This window comes from Idiotropiscis lumnitzeri, chromosome 6 (assembly GCF_059441095.1).
Source record: "Idiotropiscis lumnitzeri isolate Australia: NSW breed Sydney's pygmy pipehorse chromosome 6, RoL_Ilum_1.0, whole genome shotgun sequence".
NCBI classification, from domain to species: domain Eukaryota; kingdom Metazoa; phylum Chordata; class Actinopteri; order Syngnathiformes; family Syngnathidae; genus Idiotropiscis; species Idiotropiscis lumnitzeri.
Window position 1 is genome coordinate 5228509 of NC_142396.1, and position 21738 is coordinate 5250246.

Genomic DNA, 21738 nt, shown 5'->3' on the forward strand with positions numbered 1-21738 from the left:
ATGGCCTAATAGAATAATTCTTTACAGCAGTGATTTATTTGACAGCTATTTTGTGGTCTTGTGTTTTAGGTGGGAGACGATACAGCCAAAGAGGATTTAAAATTGGAAAAATCTCAATCTCAAGATGAACAACAAAACCAAGATGTGCCCAAGGCATTTCCCAAGGCAACGTCTAAAGCTGAAGAAGACGCTCAACCTCAGATTTTACCCTTATCAGAGGAATCAAATACGGAGCACAGCTTGAACAGTGTGTCAGATAAACATGCAGAATCGGAGAAAAGCCTGCCAGTTAAGGAGGCTGTTGGAGGTGAGAAAAGGAGACTTAGTTTCCCAGCAATGGAAGAGAGCAGCGGGAGTGATTTCACACCTTCACCTTCCCCTGAGGTTCAGAGGAGGAGACTGAAGGTGACCAGTGTGTCATCTGTCAGCGAGGAGATCAAAACAGAAAGTGCTGACTCATCTATAGAAGATGAAGACTTCATTCGCAATCAGATCATGGGTATGGGCGACAAAGAGGAAATGTCTCTCTCGGATGAAGAGAAAGAAAGGAAATTGTCCAATGAGGAAGTTAACAAGAAGGCTGGGCTTGATAATACCTCAGTAAAATCCAAATCACTCTTGAGCAAAGGCAGCACAGATAATGAAGGCCCGCTCGTATGGACAAAATCCCCTCTAACGACCAGCGAGGCAACTACACACGAAACAGTTCCTAGTACGACTTTAAAGAAAGCTATTCCAGTCATCAGACACAGACAAAGCACTGATGAAGAGGTAGAGAGCATAACTGAATCCCTGTCAAAGGGCTCATCTAGTGTGCAAGCGTCGAGCTTCACTCCAGGATCATCACCCACATCAGCATCATCCTTGGAGGAGGACAGTGATAGCAGTCCGAGTCACAGGAGAATTAGCGGAGACAAACAGTATCGCAAGGGTAAACACAGACATGTGACTCAGCCACTCCCGACCATCGAAGACTCCTCCGAGGATGATAAATCTCGCAAAGAAAAGAGCCAACTCAAAGTGCATGGCCGAATGTCTGCACATCAAAGTGCTTCCTCTTCAGAGGATCTTAGACAAGTTACGGTAAGGGATGAAACCGGTAAAACTTCTGGCTCTGAGTACTGGGCCAGCATAGAATCAGAGCCAGAAGCAAGACAAGCTGTACGGAAAGGAGGCAAACCTTCTCCAACGGTGATACCATACACTCCAGCTGAGCCATTTGAAGGGAAGGAAAGCATTTCAAAATCATTAAAGAGTGCAGACGAAACATATGAGGACATTCTCCAGAAGGCCAAAGCTATTCCGGGTGATAGTCCTCCAGGTGTTGAGCCGCTTTATGGTGGCATGTCAATTGAGGACTATCTTTATGAATCCTTGGTAGAGGAGCCAGAGTTAATGATGGCTGACTTTCAAGACATGGAACCTAAACAGGAAATCAGCCCTGAACCCTTGAAGAAACTCAGGTCTCCAGAAGAGGTTTATGAAGAGATGATGGAAAAAAAGAGGGAACTGATGATGATAGAGCAAGAGTTCAAACAGGCCCAGACAGCATTGGAATCTGTCTCATCGATGTCGCCTCCAGATCCTGAAATCTGTGTCGTGATCATGCCCACAGAAGTCATATTAGACAAGGGAGAAAGCAAGACCCCTGAAAGTGCTGAAGCTTCGGATGAGGTGCCAGTCAAGAAGAAAAAACGACCAGCACCACCACGCCCCACTGAACCTCCTAAGCGAACTGAGGTGACTGTTGTTCCGAGCATGACTTCTGGCTCTATAGGTTTTGTTCGACCCATGGTACCTCTTGATCCTTCACTTAGAAAGGCACTCTTTCCCATACCTGACCTAAAAATTACACAGTGCTCATCAGGGGAGGAAGAGGATGACAGTCTACCAGATGAGTACGGTGTTGGTATTTCATCCGACATTACCCCAAGTGATGATTCTGAAACGAAAGATGATCAATCCATAAGCCCACCTTTGTCCGAGACAACCGAAATGGAACCTATATCAGTGGTCTGTGAAATCCCGGAACCAAAACCTATTCCAACTCCAATATCAGCCCCAGAACTGACCACTACACCTTCCCCTGTATCACCACAGTCACCACCAACTTCACCGGCCACACCTGATTCCAGCATGGAATCGAATGCCACGTCTTCATCCTCCTACCAGGTTCAAACACCTCAATCATCAGACTCAACTCCTCTCTCGACACCTACAACTTCTTTCTTAACTCAAACCCCACGAGAGGGTTCACCACTTATATCCACTAAATGTGAAGGATCTTCTCGAGAAAGCTCTACAGTTATAGTAGCAATTCCAGATGTGGTGTCTGATCCATCTAAAGCCGAAACAGCTGAGCCAGTCCAAGCTAGGTCATCTGTTCCTGTACCTTCAATCTCAGCCTCAAGGGAGACACCTTCTCCAGTTATAGTTGAAATGCCAGACTTGGTTTCATCTCCCTCTCAAATGCCCACTGAGGCTCCATCAGTGCTAGAGGTGTCAGCATCAAGACCAGAAAATGTCACTGTCACAGCCAAGCAAGCAGCTCCATTTATTGCGTCACCTGCTACAAGGAATGTTCAGGGATCTGTTCCATCTCCAGCTCTTGTAGCCACTTCGACTGTTAGTTCTGTACCTTGCCAGGAGCCAGTAATTGTCCAGATGCCAGACCTAGTTTCGACTACATCTCAATTCTCAACACAAACATCAAAACCAGTCTCAACAATCACAGCCCAGGCACAACCAAATGTTGTACACTCAGTCCAACCAGCTACCACATCCGTGATTCCCGTATCTAGCCCATCAACTACTATAGTCAAAAAGAAAGTCCCACCTCCACCCCCACCACGGTCAACATCAGTTTCACTACCTGAGCATGGTGGAGTGCGGCTACCGATAAGGGGTGCTCAGCACGTCTCCACTATTGTGACTTCCACAAGCAATACAGAAGCCACAGTTGCTGCCCAGCCGATGCAGTCTGTAATTGTGGATATACAGCCACGGATGGAGGATATGAAACCAGATGATGTGGCTGTAGCTCAAATAGTGACACCAACGAGAGCAGGGCATGTGGTCATCATAGTGCCAAGTGTGGAAAATATGTCTCGGATTTGCCAAACTCCTCAAGACAGCACAAAATCTCCTGCATCTCAGGCATCAATGAGTCAAACAGTCACACAGAAGGTGATTGCAAGTACAACCACAGATTCAAAATCACCAACCACTTTGGTGTCAGCTGTTCCACCACTCCCACCTAAACCTGCTGTGAGAACTCATGCAGAAATGGTAGAAATACCTGTAGCTGATACACCTTCACCACCTCCTTCCACTTTACCAAAGCCCACTATTTATCCAAAGCCACCAGTTCCTGCTTCAGCATCCCAGGTTTCTGTTACAACAGCTGGAACTAGTCCTTCTTCCAAGGCTCCTCCACCAATACCACCTAAGCCTGTAATAATTCCAGCTGGACTGGTTTTCAGCCACAAACCAGGAGAAAGTGTCAAACCACCTCCTGTTGTTGCACCAAAAGCTGCAACACTGCCTAGGACCAAAGCACCTCCAAATGCCCTGTCACTTAGCTTGACACGACCTGTTGAGAGTAAGTCAGGGGCAACGTCTCCCAAGTCACCATTATCTCCCAGACATGCCAAATGTTTGAAAACATACGTGGTGATAACTCTGCCATCTGAGCCTGGCTCACCAACAGAAGTGATAACAGTCCAGGCACCAATAAGACGAGGATCTATTCCAGCTACAAAAGGGCCAGGTGTTCGAACAACCCCTTCAGAGCAGAAAACACCCAGTGAAACATTTTCAGCACAGGCTACTGTAAGGAGAGCATCTGTCCCCGCTGTAAGGCATCCACCCCCAGTACCCGTATCTTCAACTGTTCCATTAGAAGAAGTGGTACCCAGTCATACTGTGGTCTCTGAATCGCAGCCCCAAAGAGATTACTTTGTGACATACCCTGAACAGGAAACACAAATTAAGGTCCGTAGTGTACCAGACCCAATAAAGAAGCCATACAGACCTGTGGTAATGCAGCAACAACAAGATGTGTATCAGCCCTTGCCATCAACAGCAATGTCAGAAAACATCATAGGGGCTTCAGCAATAATTGAGCAGAGAAAAGAAACTGCAACACCACAATCTGACTCATACGTCACTCAACATCCAAAAATAGTCCCAGAAGGCGTAGCACTTTCACAAGTGATTTTAGCTGACGCTGAAGTTCCTGTGGCCCAACAGCAAACTATGCCGACTCAACAACCTCTGACACAACAACATGTGTCTATGGTGCTAGAGCCTAGATTAGGTTCAGATGTACTAATTTCACAAGAAAATACAGTTACAGTATACGCCAATCTTCTTCATCCACAACATGAAATTGAAAGAGAAAGCACACGGCCACAACCAGAAATCGCTAGAGAAATCATAAGCACAGAGACAGAACCTAGGGCACCAATGGCAATCACTCAACAATTCCCTGTCACAACTCAACACTATTCTGAAGCCAGTTGGAGCACCCCTCAACCCTCTGTGATAATTCCACAAAAGGATTATGTCGTTACCATACCGGATATACCAACATTACCTCGGGGGTATCAAGAGGTTGCCCCAGCTCCTGCAATACCAACTCCTGAAATAATTCCTACATCTGTTATAATAGAGTCACAACATGTGACCCCACATTCAGAGGAGCCTCGTGTTACTTACACGCCTGAAGTCTACGGAACACTTCAAATGTCAGCCAGGCCATGTCCAACACCTCCACTTGAAGTCATTGCATTACAACCAGACCCTACGCATTTTGCAACAATGGAGGCTGTGGTGAGACAAGCACCAATGTCGTCCATGATACAATCTCAGGCAGTGGCTTCAATGCCCCGTGAAGTTACAACTGAACAAACTTCAAGTGAAAGGAGGACATCAATATCATCCATAGGAAAACCACCACACAGCACAAGTGAAATATTTACATTTCCTCAAGAATATGAAATGTCTGCCCAAGTTGTCAACACTGGGGCCTTTGCTGCGACAAGAAGACAGTCTTTAACCATGCAGCAGCCCTTGGTAATAAACATGCCAGCAGAAAAGGAAATTTCTGGTGATTCACATAATAGAGCAGATTCATTTCCTTTAGTTGAACCGCCGCACCTATTAACATATTCATCTGAATATGATCACCCACTAGAGATAATAACCACAGAGGCGTACACAAGGAGAACATCAATACCTGCGGTGCAGGACATCCCACCTGGTGGGGCTGTTGCGCCAATCACCATCACTAAAATTCAGCAAGAGTCCATTGAGAGCCAAGAGATTCGAGGACCTGAGAAAGTTGTCTCTAGTTTGAGTCACAAGTACTCCTCTTCGGTTTCAACGACAGGCCAGCCTGCCGAAATCCAGCCGAGCTTAGTCACTCAAGTTGTCACCACAGAAGTACAGCGAACTACTGTGTCTGTTGTCCATGAAAGGCTTCCGCAACATACTCCGCTTGGCATAGCTGCCACCATCAAATCAGATGAAAGACAATACCAAGCTCAACCGCAGCAAAATGGAAAGGTAATCTATCGTGGAGATTTATTGGATCTACGCACCGTAAAAGTTGGTGCGAAGATGACTGAACGAGGCATGGATTTGACTCCACCTGAGTTATATCGACAGTCATCCAACGATTCTGTGCGTCAAATCACAGCAGTTCAGCCAGAAATTGTAAATCTTAGTGCTGAGGTTGTCCCTGCAACCACACTGGCACTAGTAACGGACAGCATCACAATCGTCACATGCACAGCCACCATTGCTTCATACGGCAACCCTCCAGCTGAGAAACCGCTCGACTTGCACGGGCCTCTTCCATCCTTACCCCTGCCTCTCACCACATACAAACCATGCGAACCAGTGGCACAAATTGTATACAAACCAGTGAATGCCCAGCCTGTAGTCACTGCAGTACCATCCACAGTTCAAGACATACCAATTAATCTTTCATATGGAGCCCTCATCGGAGACGGTAAACAATCACTTACCCCTGCCTCAATGGATTGCAACAGTGTTCTATCTTTGGAGGCAACAGGTGCCATAGATCTGTCCAATTACAGACCAGTGAGGTCGATGGTAACTTTATCTGGAACAAGTCCTGAAGTAATAACCACTGTTGTTGAGGATGATGGGACACCGGTTGACCTCACGGCTGGTAGAAGGAGCGTATGCTGTGATGTCATATACAAATTACCTTTTACTGGAAGTTGTAGAACACAACCGCCTGTCACAACTCAGCCTGACAACCATTTGGTCCACAGAGATGCCAACCAACAGTATGATGGTGCTGGACAGTATGGCATCACCCGCGTGAATGGTGAAAAAGCATTCATATCTGAGGCCAGCCTCAGAGAGGTAGGACTCTTTCCTTATGAGCCCAACAAAGACTATGACTACCTCAATGGATCTCCTGATGGAGCTATAGACCTCACTGCCACCAAACTTCCAACTGGTGAGTATAGTGACATTTTTTTGCATGATAAACCTTTTATTCATAGACACTTTTAATTTGTGCATCCTGTTGCTCATCTTTTAATTGCATTGTCTGATTAACTGTTTATGATTTTTTTTCTTTTCTTCATACAGATGCATGTGTTTGCCTGCGTGTGCTCCCGCAATATTTTGGCTTTGCATCTTGTTAGCCAAAGTGACTTCAAATATGCATGTGCATGGATATGATTTCAATCCAGATTAAGTGGCCTTAATTTCACAGACAAAATGAAAATTTGAAAAATGGTGTGTATTTCATATAATTAAAACAACCCCCCTGATTTGTTATGGCAGGTAAAGCTGTAGACTACTCTAGCAAAGCTACCGCAGACTTTGCTGGGGTGACTCCTCTTCCATCTTCTCAGGACACACACCCTGCAATTGGTGTCAGTAGTGCTCTAAAAACCTCCGATGGAATAGTTTACTCCTCTGTCTCAGCCCCAGTTCCGTCAACATATGCAGTTACCACACAACCCGGATCCATCTTTAGCACCACCTTGGTGCCCACATCAACAACCCAGAATGAGTTTGTGCCCCAACAGTTTGGCTTCATCCCTGTGGCAGACCAAGGTCAAATTATTCCTTATGACACAGGGCTACCAAAGGACCTTCTACCCACAGCGCTGGCTGACATTCTAACAGGCTACACTGAAATGTACCCGGATGGCACATTGGAAGCGCTAGCAGCTTCTCTCGATGCGTTAGCCTCTTCTCCAATATTCCCTGGCTTAGACAGCACCAAGATGGCTCAGTACCAGATGGAGAGGGAGTTTCTAGAGCTAGAGAAGCTTAAACAGCTCTGTCTCGCCGAGGAGTTAGAGTGGGAGAGACAGGAGATCCAGCGCTATCGCGAACAGGAGCAGTTTATGGTGCAACAAGAGCTTGAGGAGCTCCAGGCTCTGAAACAACAGCTTCTCATGCAGCAAGAAGAAGAACACCATGCTCACATGATGGCCCAGCAGGAGACATATGCCCAGCAGAAAGAGCAATTGCAGCAAATCCAGCAACTTCAGCTTCAACTCCAGCGGCAGTTAGACGAGCACTATGGTAGCACAGGTACCACGGCAAACCTCCTCGAGGCCAAGTATGCAGGAGTAGGGGACAGTGGACAATACTGGCCTGTCAAAGACGAGTCTACAGGTCCATCAAGTGCAAAACAGTTACAGGAAAGTCAGGACCAGCATAACATAGAGAAACGGCTTCCAAATTATAAGGACACAGGCAAAAAGATCATTGACAGTGGGGTGCAGACAGACGATGAAGACTCAGCCGAAAAGCAGCATGTTGGAAGACGAAAGAAGAACAAAAGAAACATTGATAGCTCAGCTCAGAGTGATGATGAGGACCAAGATGAGTGGGACGTTCCTGCGAAAGCTCGACGACGCTCCCGGAAACACAGCAGTGAAGGAAAACATAGCTCAAAGGTGTCTAGCATTGCTATCCAGACAGTTGCTGAGATATCTGTTCAAACAGACCACTCTGGATCTATCAAAAGACCTAAAGTCCAGATGGATACCAAGGTTGAAATCATCAAACACATCTCTGCTCCTGAAAGCTCTCAAAGAGGGGGCAGTCTGAGCTGTCAGACAGATTTGGACAGAAGGCACACACCCATCGAGGTGGGTTACAGCACACACCTCACAACTGATTCCACGGCAAGGTCGAGGGGTTTCTATACGTCAGTGCCCCCTCTATCGCATGACACATCTGTTGGAGGACAGAGAATGCTGACTGCTGACCCAAGTAGATTTTCCTCGTGCCCTCGGTTAAAGCCAGGTCAGAAGTCTTTCTCTGATCCTAAATCTCTGAGTCCTGCCAAAGAAGACAGGATGGGTGTCTACTATGCAGACACGTATTCAGTGAGTGACAAAGTCAATTTCAATAATACAGTAAGTAATCCGGATTCAAATATTGGTCGATTCATTATTTTTCCATATGTTCTAGGGTCGAGGCTCCCCCTCCGGAACAGGTAAGAAGGTCAAACGGACACTTCCAGACCCACCTCCAGAGGACGATCCGCTAATGGGACGCTCAGGCTACAGCACCAACTCTGCCCGCCGTCGCCTTGCTCGCAGTACTACAATAGCCCGGGCCAAGATCTTGCAAGACATTGACAAAGAGCTTGATATGGTAGAGAGGGAATCTTCAAAACTACGCAAGAAACAGGCTGAACTGGACGAAGAGGAAAAGGAAATTGATGCAAAGCTGCGGTAAGAGGCTACGGCTTAAGCAGCAAACATTTGCTATTGCACAGAATGTTTGACAAAATCCAAGAAACGATCACAGTTGTCACCCATAATTCTGATTAATACCATTGCTCTCATCCCTCTTTTGCAATCATCCTCCCTAATCCATCCGCATGGTGCCCACACTTACCTTGCTAGCTTATGGGCTAAAAGGCTGCCTTGACATCATTCAGTGAGACCGCTCCAAACTCACACATAGTTAAAGGTATTATTGTGTGAGAACCCAAAACATTTGCATCTTTGTTTGAAAGTTTGAAAGAAATGTTCCTGAATTAACAATTGATTGTTAATTGGCGATACCTTATCATTGCAGGTACCTGGAGATGGGTATCAATCGGCGAAAGGAGGTCTTGCTGAAAGAGCGAGAGAAGAGGGAGAGGGCCTATCTCCAGGGGGTGGCCGAAGAAAGAGATTACATGTCAGACAGTGAGGTTAGCAATATTAGAGATGACCGGAGTGATGGTCTGGAGAGGCCACGCACAGCACCCCAATCAGAGTTCGATCAGTTCATACCTCCGCAGACAGAAGCTGATTCCCAGTACAACACACTCACAAGTCCCTACTCTCATTACGGCCAGTATGTTCCCCAGACCCAAACCACTAGCCATTATACGCAACATAATCTGTATGAACCACAGTCCGTTTACCATCAACAGGTGTCTCCATATCAACATGTCTCAACCCTATCCCTCTCCCACGGTCAGGATCAGACGAGCAGCTACCAACACGCTCTGCTCTTACAACAAGGAAAGCAGCATCAGACCAACCTATCTGATTTAGAACCCAAGATCGCCACTAACTATGAGGTCATACGTAACCAGCCTCTAATCATTGTCCCGACTTCCTCAGAGAGCGGCTTTGGGGTGGCTCATCTCGGAAGCAAGTATGGCAGCTTGGACTTGAGGCTAGGGCTAGAGGAGAGGAGCATGGCCTCTAGTCCCATGTCAAGCATCTCTGCGGATTCATTCTACACAGACATCGACCACCACCATGCCAGGAACTATGTGCTGATTGAGGACATAGGGGAACTCACCAAGGGATCCACTGGATTGGGGACCACTAGCTTGGGCTCTGGATTTAACCTGCCTGATAAAGAGCTATCCAAGGCAGACAGACTACTCAGGGCAGCAGAAGTCAGACGTACAGAGGTACACCCCCATCATTTTTCTTCATAATCACCTTTGTCAACTCTTTCTCCACTTAATTTTCTGTTGTACTTATTTTTTCCCCTTTAGGTAGCAGATTTTTTAGGCCAGTCCCAACTTCAAGGTTATGGTAAAGGAGAGGAAGACAGTATGGAGGAGCCCTATGAGTTAAAGCTACTGAAGCAACAGATCAAGCAGGAGTTCAGGAGAGGGAATGAAGGACTAGAACATTTATCAGGGTTGGGCCTTCCCCAGTATCTGTCCAGCGATAGCAGCTTTCGCCACTTCCCAAAAGGTGAAAAATATAGCATTGGAAGGCTCACACTTGAGAAGCAAGCTGCAAAACAACTCCCAGCTGCTGTGCTTTACCAGAAACAGATGAAGAACAAAAAGGCTTTAATCGACCAAAAGGCCATCACCAAGTTTTCCCCCATTCAGGAGACTCGTGATTTGGAGCCAGACTTTAGCAGCTACATGGGATCTGGAGCTTCCTCTGTCACCAACCTGGCTGCCAGGGCAAGGCTACTTCAGGATGAGATTACCTTTGGACTGAGAAAGAATTTATCTGAGCAGCAAAAGTATTTGGGCTCCACACTGGGAGCTAATCTTGCTGGTTCTCTGGGGCAGTCTCTGGGACTCGGGACCACTATTAGGACCTCTGCCCAGGATGATGGCACCTACCCAAGCGGCAGCCGTTCCAGACCATCATCTCGACCTTCTTCCCGACCGTCCTCAGTCTACGGCTTGGATCTATCAATCAAACGAGATCTTTCCAGTTCCTCGCTGCGACTTAAAACTGAGGTGGATGTGTTGGACGTAGCATTCGCTCCTGGCGTGACCAGGACAAAGCCCACCAGTCTGCCTATCAGCCATAGCCGGGGTCGTATCCCCATCGTGGCTCAGAACTCCGAGGAGGAGAGCCCCCTTAGCCCGGTGGGCCAGCCAATGGGCATGGCTCGCGCATCGGCAGGACCGCTCCCTCCAATTTCCGCCGACTCCAGGGACCAGTTCGGCTCGAGCCATTCCCTGCCAGAGGTCCAACAACACATGAGGGAAGAATCTCGAACTCGTGGCTACGACAGAGATATCGCATTCATCATGGACGACTTACAAGGTGCCATGTCGGACAGTGAAGGTAAATGGAACCAGAGAGCGTTGCAAGAACTCGACTGTGTGGAATTGCTTGTCATGCATGCTACTTTTGAGTGATCTTCTGTTTTCTTCAATCATCAGTAGTTAAAATAAGCGGGTTACATGTTACTGTACACGTTTCTCTGTCACGTTTAATATTCCGTTCCATGTGTTGCATGCTGTTCTTCTCGATTTTACACTTATAATGCATAAGCTTGGGATTATATACGGCACAATTCAGGTCTATCAACATTTTTTGTGGGATTTTCATATGCATGTGTCATCTTTATTTTGTAAATTTTTAGTCTCCGTTACACAACTCAATAAAAATGATGCAGTAATTTACGCTATTGCCATTTTATGTCAATTGAGTGACATTAAGTCTGTCTTTTGTCTGAATTTGATTTTCGCATCCTTGCATGTTTTTCTACACATTCACAGTATGTTTTGAGTTTCCATCCGAATAAAATCGATGTCTTCCACACTTTCAGTTATCCTTATTGCCCATTTCTGCATAGAACTCCACATTAGTAGCTGCAACACACACAGTCACACGACCACCATCACATTTAGCTTGTGGACTGTTTTTTGAAGGCTCTCTCTAGATGATGAGATGATGATTTGTTTGCTGACTCCACATATAAGTGTCAATCTGCCTTGATTACAGGACTCAGTGAGTCCATGCTGGTGTTGAACAGAGAGGAAGCCAGAATCTTTCATGAAACTATGGCACACGGTAGAGTATCGTAGTTAACCAACTCTCAAGGCCCCACTTACACAATGGTTGATGGATGATCTTCTTCCCCTTTAGTATATCTTGTGTCTTCTCCATAGTGCCTCTCCCTTTAAGTGTGTACATGTAGCGGCTAGTTGGTTGCTGTACTTTCAAGCATGCATCATACATTAACTCCCGCTTTTAATGCATGTGCCAACATACACTCCCAGTACATAAAAGCTCAGCTTAGTTCATTGACTTCACAGGCTGCTTGCACGCATTTCTTGAAACAACAACAAAAACACATCATTCTTAAATATATATATCGATATAAATATACACAATTTTCTAGCAGCTGGAGGCCCAAACTGGAATATAGAAGGTGAGACAGCATTTTCCCATGTGGCAACACACAGAATGTAAACCATGTCGCATATCATTACTTTCCTGAATGACTCGCTTCTCTATAAGTTCTGAACATACTGACTGGATCCATTCTGGAATGACCCATATCTCAGTGGTAGAACGTCCCATGCCATTTAGTGGAACCCCCTTCGTTGCAATTCATTTTGAGAATGAACCATCACAATAGCGCATCTGCTGCACTGACTCAGTGAGTATGCATCATTGGGGAATGGCTGCACATCAGTGGGTACTATTCTGGTTGTCCGTCTTCATAAATGTTTTTTCGCACCGAGATGTGTGTTTGTATGGAAACTGCAATATGAGTCAGTTTGTGAAAATAAATAAATAAGTATTCAAGGTTGACATCGCTGCTGCACACCGATTCTTGATAAGAATGTTTCCCTCTAATTCGGATAAGCGCTCTTAAGCCGAGATGCACGGATAACAGGATAAGATGTTTATCTAACATTTATATAACTTCACAAAATCAGTGGCTGCGGGGCAATGGGCAATTCTGAGAGAATAACTGCTCTCAACAGAATAACAAGACAAAGTTGAAATTATTATTATTATTATTATTATCACTATTAGAGCTGGGTATCAATTAAAATTTCCAAATTTGATTCGATACGCAAAATTAGATTTTTGATTCACGATACACTTTGATTTTGGAGTCAATCAAGGATTTCCCGCAGTACAAATTTTACTTTCGAATGAATGGCAAGAATCAATGCTGCAATTAGTACAAACTGCTTACTATAACTTGGTGCATAAGTAAAAGTATTAATATTTAAATTAAGAATTTAAGACATTATTCAGGTGCGTTTTATTAAACATGACCTGATGAAAACAATAAACACATCTGCCTTCATGCTTGTCGGCGGCATTTTCACTGCTTCCGCCATTTTGTTTTGATACGCTGCTTCCGCGTGGTGGCAAGATGTCATGTGAAGGCATGTAAATTTATGGGGAAGAAGACGGTATTAAAAAGTATCGCTATATGGTTTTACGAATTGATATCGGGCTACGAAAAGGAAAATCGATTGAACCGATATATTGATGTTTGAAACCTAGCCTTAATCGTCATTATGACTAACCCTCTCTCAGTTAAGTAAATAAATAGAGACTTAACCACAATACACTAAGTCGAATCACCCGATGAACGATTTAGTTGAAATCCAGATGATCGAACGAATAACTTGATAACAACTCCAAAAACTGAGCATTAGCATCTTTGTAAAATCTGTTGGTTGGTGAGAGCACATACTTGATATAAACACTTCGATTCCATCATCATGCGAAGATGATGACATAGGCTTATGCATCAATGCGCATTTCCTTCACCGTGTCAAGCAAAGCGGAAGAAAACGGTTAAATCATTTTTGGGCAATATGATGTCAAGTGAATTGATGTGTGACAGACTTTGTGATGCATATCGGAAACAGCGTTTCCAAAGCTTGATTTGAAGATTGAGCTCTGCTTTATTTACCCTAACCTAATGCTTCAAGTAGCTAGATACATTATTCACTAACGCGCAAGCTTTTTAACGGCTACCTCTGCTTTGCCCAGCCTACCATCTGAGACGGGAGGACACAGACTGGTTTGACAAGCCAAGAGAAGGACATCCACATGCCAGACACATGGCAGACAGGAGACAAGTGAGTTCCAGATTTTTTTAAAAATGATATACGAGAGCATATTGAAAATATTTTAATAATTAAATATTAATTAATGCTATGATGCTAGTTAATATATTACAGAATCGAATTCCCAGGATATATATATGGACCTCTTGAGGCCATGAGCATCAATTTGACCCAAGACCAATCAATGGTATCGTTAAAGGGGAAGTCAACCCCAAAATATTATTTGCAATAATATATTCTCTGCGCTTTCAGTCATCTAAACATGGCATTCTGATTAATATCGCATTTGTGGAATACGAGTTAAGCAGCAAAATCCACCCGTTTTTAGCCATCGCAGAGGTCGGCCATTTTGTCACTACTGTCGACTGAAAAAGCCATCAAATTCAAAACTCTAAATTAACACTTCCTAACCTGTATTTTAGGGACCATTCTGATTTTGAAACAATTCTGATATGTGCTGGTATTTTTTTTTTCCCAGATGAAACTGGCCCCTTACGTGTTCCCTCACACCCGTGTCAAGCTCACCAGAGACCAGAGGGACTCGAGCGTGTCAGGTACAAAGTCATACACACAGCAAGAATAATCTCCCAACCTTGTGGATAGACCTTGATTTTCACGTTTTATTTATTTATTTATTTTTAGGGAATGGTCTCGGGATTCGGGTGGTCGGTGGCAAAGAGATCCCGGGCAGCCGAGGGGAGATCGGAGCCTATGTTGCAAGAGTCATCCCTGGTGGCATCGCCGAACAGACAGGAAAAGTCATCGAGGGTGAGAAGAGATATGAGAGGACGTGTTTCTTTTGTTTTGGGAATTTATGTTGGTTTAAAAGGAGACATTATGATACCCCCCCTCCCCAACTTAAAACTGTTACCAGTGGTCTGTGACATATTTGCATCTTAACATGGCAAAGTCCAAGAATTTGGGCGGTTGGGGCGCTAATATGCAAATTAGCCAGTTTGTGATGTCACAGTTGATTTGCTTGATTATTTGGTTGTGGGTGTTCTTTCTTGTTTATTACAAACTTTTGGAGACCCAATTATTTGTGTTCAACCTTTTAAAAAGTCAATTTCTAACATTTATTTGGAAAAACTGATTCTGATGAGGCTTGACAGAATCATGGTGTACATGAAACATCACATCCTTTTCGCTTACCTTGGGTGGTCTTAGTCATTAAGCTATTTTTAGCAGGCCTTATACAGCAGAGGCAAGCGCATTCTCTCCCCAACACACAGAGGTGTAATTTGCAAACAAAAGAGATTCGAAGCTGAGGCCAAATGGCACAATTACGCCGTGTTTTTCTTGGTTGTCTCTTGCGTTGACTCTCTCATGGTAATTTTGATAAAGGATACCCTATCTTTGAAAAGATGACAAGTAGGTGATGGTGCGGTCAGAAAGCCCATGTGTTTACCCGCTGCATGCTGAATGGAGACGACGCAGAGAGCGGCACAGCAGAACATGCCTGCAGGTGCAAACCCAAATAGACTGAAGAGGGGGAGGCGGATGACAAAATGAAATGCATGGAAAGCTATGCAGCGACAGTTTTTAGAAAAAAAGAAGCATTAGTCGGAGCCACTTGTCATCGCAGCAGATGGTTTCGTACTTTTAAGCGAGGATTCATACAAATAGCTTTACTTTGCGGTGCTGTTGCCCACTGTGCAATTCAAGTATTAAACATGTATGTCCATGTCACCTCATCGGAGAAAAAAAAAACATTTAATTTTAAATGAAAGTGAACAAAAGCATTACAACAATATATCTCTACCACAGTATTTAGAAAATGAAACATTAACAAGATTTATTCATTTAATTTTTTCTCAAGTTCGGCGGGCTGCATTAAAACGTTTAGCGGGCCACATGTGGCCCCCGGGCCATAGTTTGCCCACACCTGATTTATTTATTTCTTTTTCCAGACACAGTACAAGTCCTTACATAGAACCAACTACTGGTACTTGATAATGCCATCACGTCTTCCATCTGTGATGAAAATCATTTATTTTCACTCAATAATTGTACAAAAATATTTATTGAACACGGCATATGTTGTACTCAAAAATGAAACCTTCTAGGATAACAACTTGGCATGACCCGACTATGTACAGTATGTATTTCATTTCACTTATGTGGCGTGTGTGCACTAGCGTATCAGTCCATTCCTCGCAGCTCTCTCTAACTCCATTAACAGAATAAATCCCATAATACCAAACAAACAAAAGCAAATGAATCATTACGATTGAGTGACCCCGTTGTGCGGTAACGATAGCTTTTCTATACAAATGTAATGTGATTCATATTACTTTACATTGACTTTTCATTTAGAATGCAAACACGGAGGCAAATAAATATCTTGCAAAAGCGTGACGTCATCAGCAGGCGCGTACGCCACCGAATGACCCCGATACAATCTAGCAGGCCGATCACATTTAGTACCGAGACCGGGTTCCGAATCAGCATGGTTGATTTTGCTCGAACTTGTATGCTTGTCTCATAAATGAAAGGCATGCAATTCTAACTCCACACAAAGTTCTAACCTTCCGAATTTTGTACGATCGCAAGGACTCACCGTTTGCTTCTGCCGTCGTAAAAGTTGCATCGGTGATAATCCAAACTGTCCACTCATTATGTCCGTTTAATCAAAGTGAGATGTGCCCTCACTTGGACAGAATATTGACTGATAAACTTCCGCTATGGTCCTGTCATCTCGGCTGCGTAAACAAATGCACGCGGGGATTAGTCACGTGACGTCCGGAGCGCCACAATGACAGCTTCCTCACCGTCAGGATTGGCTGAAAATCGTCATAATATATCGTACGGTTGTGTGATTGGTCCGCAAGTGCCACATCTACTTGATTGACTGACAAATTAACTAATTCCAAAATATTGTCCAATTTCATGCCTTCCGATAGGCCCCCTAGAGGTCGTTACGTGTAGTGCAAGAACGTCAAGTAATTGATAAAGCTAGACCAGGTATGCCCGTAGGTGAAGGCAGCCCTGCAATACAGTAAAAATTATATGACAAATAGTAAATAAAAATGACATGAACAACATAGAAACAAACAAAATACAAAGAAATTGACACAGAGAAGAATGGGGTCACCGTCAAAAGGTTTCACCCAACGAAATAAGCACAACTCCAATTCAGTTTAACATTTAAAAAACATTTCAGTCTACAAAATGCAGCATGCGGCGTGTTGCTCGGCCCTTCAGTTACGAGCAGGGGCACTGCCAGGGAATTTGGGCCCCTTGAACAGAACTATTCCATGGTCATAATTAAACTCAGGAGGCAAGGTGCCACTGTTGTTACAATTACAACTTCAAGCACAATGCAGTGGAAATATTCTTTCTTTCTTGTTTTGCCTAATCGCTTTTTCGGGAGTCTTAAAATGCCTCGATGCACCTCAATTTTGGGTAACGGAGAAAATGTACATCCCAATCTGCAAAATCAGAAAAATTATCTCATTAGCATCTAATAACTTTTGTCTCCTTCCCCGGCCATTCCAGGCATGCAGGTACTGGAATGGAACGGCATGCAGCTGACGGGAAAGACCTACGAGGAAGTGCAAGGCATCGTGGGCCAGCCGTGTGCGGAGGCGGAGCTCTGCCTACGACTGTATGTCACAACTGTGGCCGTTTTGTCCTCGTCGCCTGCGCCGTCGTCGCTCCCTCTGAAACCTCTTTGACATGCCGTATTGACCTTTTTGTTATGTTTGTACACAAGTGGGCCAAGGTACTTCCAGGTGGTGGCCTAAAAGTTGTGTTTGGGAGATGCCCAGCGACAGTCAGTATACCAAAGTACCTCTCTGCTGTGCTGGTGGCCCTGCCTGCAGAAGTAGATTGGCCCTCCCACAGCACCATCTGATTGGTTCCTTGTGCAGTGGGTAGCATGAATATTTGAGTTCCCTATTAAAGCCAATGTTCAATTTTGTAAAATGCTAGTTCATTCTCATTAATTCCAATTTTTCATGTTGGCTTAATTTTACAACCATCTTGCCGTCATGGCGAAAAGGTCTATCCGGCTGCTCTGTGCATGCCAATGACTGCCTTCCCCTCTTCGCCCTTCTGTTCTCACTCAACGCCCAAATCATCTGACCACTCTGAATGATTGCTGCCAAAATGCACCGGTTGATATTACAAATGTCCCCAAATGTATGATTTGAAACAGCGACCTTAACATGCTGTCTGACCCCGAGCACCCGCAAGTCCTGGAGCACCACGTCCAGCTTAAGACTGGTATGTACGTATGATTTGCATGCACGTGTGTAACACGACCACCATGTGACGACTCGGCTGCTTGCTTCAGTAGGAGGCCAGCGTTCTCCTGGCGTGGATCCCAAGCAGCTGGCCGCAGAGCTGCACAAGGTGTCCCAGCAGCAGGCGCCGGGCGTGATGGGCGGGGTGGGCGTGGGGCTCGGAGGACCCACGGGTCTGGGGGTGCTGTCGGCCCTGGAGCGATCGGCTCTGGTCCATTCGGGCACCGGGTCGGCCGCATCCAGCGGGGTGCCGAGCCCGGGCCAACCAGCGTCGCCTGCCATAAATAAGAAACAGCGACACAAGGTAATCGGATGGAAAGTGAAATTGCATGATGGGATTTGCGTTATTCTGAAATGAAATTGCTGCAGTTGCAACAACTTAGCTAACATATGACGTGTTTATTTTTAATTCAAACATACAAACACACGCACGCACACACACTGACCGTAATAAACTGTAAAATCAATTGTGGCAGATAATAATAATAATAATAAATTATTATTATTGTTAGTAGTAGTATTAGTCCCAGTAGTAGTCATATCAAAAATAGAAATTACTAATTAAAATTGGGAAGGGAACAATTAATCGAAAATTTTATTTATTTATAATCGATTTAAACTGCTTAAAATCTGCATCAATGTAAAAAAAAATAAAAGAATCAATATGGAAATTTTGATCATGCAAGGCTTCGTAATGATAACAGTCAAATCTATTGTACATTTATTTATTTTCATGTTTAGTTCTGCACTAAAAACACAAAAATGTAGTTCAACAGTTAAAATGATTCGTTCATTTTAAATTTTTTTGTAAGACAAGACAAGACAAAATGCAGATGTTAAAATTAAAACGGATTGTATTTACAAAATTAATTAATTTTTCATTTTGAATCGGAAAATCGAATCAAATTTCGGCTTGAGTGAATCGTTACATCCCGAATTAAAATACATAGTTACCACTACTGCATGACTTCCAATAGTGTTTTTTTTTTGTTTTTTGTGGGACAAAAAAAAGGTATACAATAATTTTTTTATTCATTTGGCCTGGAATACTAACAAGAGCTCCCATAAAAAAGAAAGCACAGAAGCCCCCTAAAGTCCAACTCCACACAGTGATGCACCCTGTTTCATCGTTCATTACCATCCTTGGTTCACCTCGGCCATTTTGATTCCATTAGCGTGATATCACACAACGCGTCCAAGGGGAGGCCTCCGCCGGCGAGGAAGGTCAAACGCTATTATGCTTTACATCAGACAGTGACAGGCCAATTATGATCGAACAAGTAAATGTGGTCCTGTGGCGCGTGACCCTCGCTGGAAGTGTGCGAGGAGGTTTGCAAGGACACGCGCGCGCCCACCTTGATTTACATTTCTCACACTGGCTTGTCAGTCCGCACAAAAATGCCGCGCACACACACATCGATTTACAGCGTTTGCTTAGTTGACGAGGACATTTTAGCCCCCCGCAAAGATTTACAGAGGACATAAAAAGTCGTCACGTCAAGGTTCAAATGCCGGGTTTTTGAGATGCACTGTGAATGAGACGAAGCTAATTCCTTTCAAAGAGTTTTCCACCATTAATGTGACTACTGGAACAGCTGAACTTTATTTGGGGTTTATTCGAGGCACTTTGAATAAATGCAGCTCTGTGCTGACTCTTGATTAAAATCAGTTTAAATGTGATTGGTTCATTTTGAACAAAGCCACACCCCCATTTATGAGGCGGGTGATTATTTTGACTTCTCTCAAAAATATATATTTTTAATAGGGATGTTCAGCTTCTAGGTCACATTGCTAGTTTTATTAGTTACTGGTCTTACTAGTATTGTTAGTTAAATCATATAAAGTTCAAATGATTTGTTTCGGTCTCATTTATTACATCATAAAAACTTGGCATTTGAACAGGGGGTGTGTAGACTTATCCGCTCTCGGTCCCTTCAGGGTATGTGTAATCTGATTACTATGAATATAATTTGAGGGGGGTACCGCATTTATTATTCTGATCATGGATCAAATATGTGTTGACTAAATCAATCTTTTCTGTTTTTTTTTTTTCCAGCCAACGGATATGATAAGGATGTCTCATCCCATCACTGGAGAAATTCAGGTACATATTGCTTCCCCTCTTCAATCGACAATGAAATTCTTTAATTATTAATTAAAAGTAACAGCTTCACTCGCATATGTCGGGCTTGTAATCAGGTTAACGGCACCTTTCACACGACTCTCACCTCAGCTCCAGATCAACTACGATAGGAATGTGGGGAACCTGATCGTTCACGTGCTACAGGCCAGAAACCTGGCGCCGAGGGACAACGACGGCTACTCGGACCCTTTTGTCAAGGTCTACCTGCTGCCCGGGAGAGGGTGAGCATCTGCGACTAGTCATGTCTGCACCTTGTCTGCCTTTTTGTGCGTCTGTGTCTGTCCTCGTTCTGAGTTCGTTCTCCCGATTTGCCTCTTGATGATTTGTAATTATAAGACGACTACTTCTTAGTATTTGGGCTTGTTATTCCGAGAAAGTCATTTTGCCGTCTTTTACTTTGTGTAAGACGGAATCGTCTGCTGAATATTCCAAGTTGCTCACTTCCAAAGAAATTGCTAGTCTCTATTTTCATGGTAGTTCATTACGGCAATAGACAAAATAGGAGTAAAAAAAAAATTGCATAATCAGAACACACACACACACACTTTAAAAGTAAGCAAATATTCTGTGTTTTATTAAGTGTAATAAGTATTTGATCGTAGAATTCTGTCATGCACATTTTGGCTGGTGACCGGGTCAAGCGGCACACAGCGCTGCTCATCTAAAGTTATCTCAATTTTAGTTCAAAGTATCGATACATGGTTTTATGAATCAGTATCGGCGTATGAAAAGGATTTTTTTTTTTCAAACCCAGCGCTCGTCAGAAAACATTTTTAGTAAATGATACCGGAAATTTCCCCACTCCATTTACACAGAGAAACATTTTTGAGGGGCAAGGACGATTTGTACTTGTCGACTTACTTTAAGGAGACGTTAGGCGGGCATGCGCAAACTACGGCTCGGGGGCCACATGCGGCCTGTTAAACGTTTTAATCCGGCCCGCCGAACTTTAAAAAAATTCAATGAATAAACCTTGTTAATGTTTTATTTTCTAAATTCTATGCTTTTTCACCGACATATATATTGTTGTAATGCTTTTGTTCACTTTCATTCAAAATTAAATGTATTTGTTTTTCTCAGATGAAGTGAGGTTACCAAAACACTCCATCCATCCGCTCCTGGTGCGGCCCCGCTGTCAAATTCTAGAAACCATTGTGGCCCGCCAATCAAAAAGTTTGCCCACCCCTGCTTGAGAAAGTGCTCACCTGCATGAAACTGTTTATGAAGAGTAGGGAAAGCCATGTACCCTTTTAAGGACAGTCATCCACCGCAAAAAAATGACTCAGAACAGATTCATTCATTTACTCAGCAGATTTTCTAAGCACGAGCAATTCCAGTAAGCCCTCTCCTCTTCTTGGTAGCGTGGGGACAATCCAAACAATGAGGGCAGATATTCCCCTCAATGGAAATCATCTGGGTAAACATGTGATTGTACAATTACGCAAGTGAGGGCAACACGTTCTCTCTCGGTGGTGGATTCACATAAATTCATTCAACAATAGTTGCAACAGAGCAGACTGGAAGAC

General features: G+C 44.0%; 1 protein-coding gene across 7 annotated transcripts in view; it reads left to right on the forward strand.

Moving 5' to 3' along the window:
* pclob (piccolo presynaptic cytomatrix protein b) overlaps nt 1-21738 on the forward strand; it is a 51781-nt gene that overhangs the window by 19854 nt on the left and 10189 nt on the right. For 2 of the 7 annotated variants that reach the window (XM_088298991.1, XM_088298995.1), the window contains exons 13-27: nt 70-6496; nt 6829-8393; nt 8479-8744; nt 9094-9928; nt 10016-11060; nt 11724-11792; nt 12124-12153; nt 13746-13834; nt 14301-14376; nt 14465-14590; nt 17321-17429; nt 17982-18049; nt 18120-18373; nt 20126-20173; nt 20303-20433. In XM_088298991.1, coding sequence (XP_088155117.1) covers nt 70-6496; nt 6829-8393; nt 8479-8744; nt 9094-9928; nt 10016-11060; nt 11724-11792; nt 12124-12153; nt 13746-13834; nt 14301-14376; nt 14465-14590; nt 17321-17429; nt 17982-18049; nt 18120-18373; nt 20126-20173; nt 20303-20433 — 11138 coding nt within the window. The remainder of the gene's footprint in view (nt 1-69; nt 6497-6828; nt 8394-8478; nt 8745-9093; nt 9929-10015; nt 11061-11723; nt 11793-12123; nt 12154-13745; nt 13835-14300; nt 14377-14464; nt 14591-17320; nt 17430-17981; nt 18050-18119; nt 18374-20125; nt 20174-20302; nt 20434-21738) is intronic. The other 5 variants (XM_088298993.1, XM_088298992.1, XM_088298994.1 and 2 more) reach the window with 5 other exon arrangements.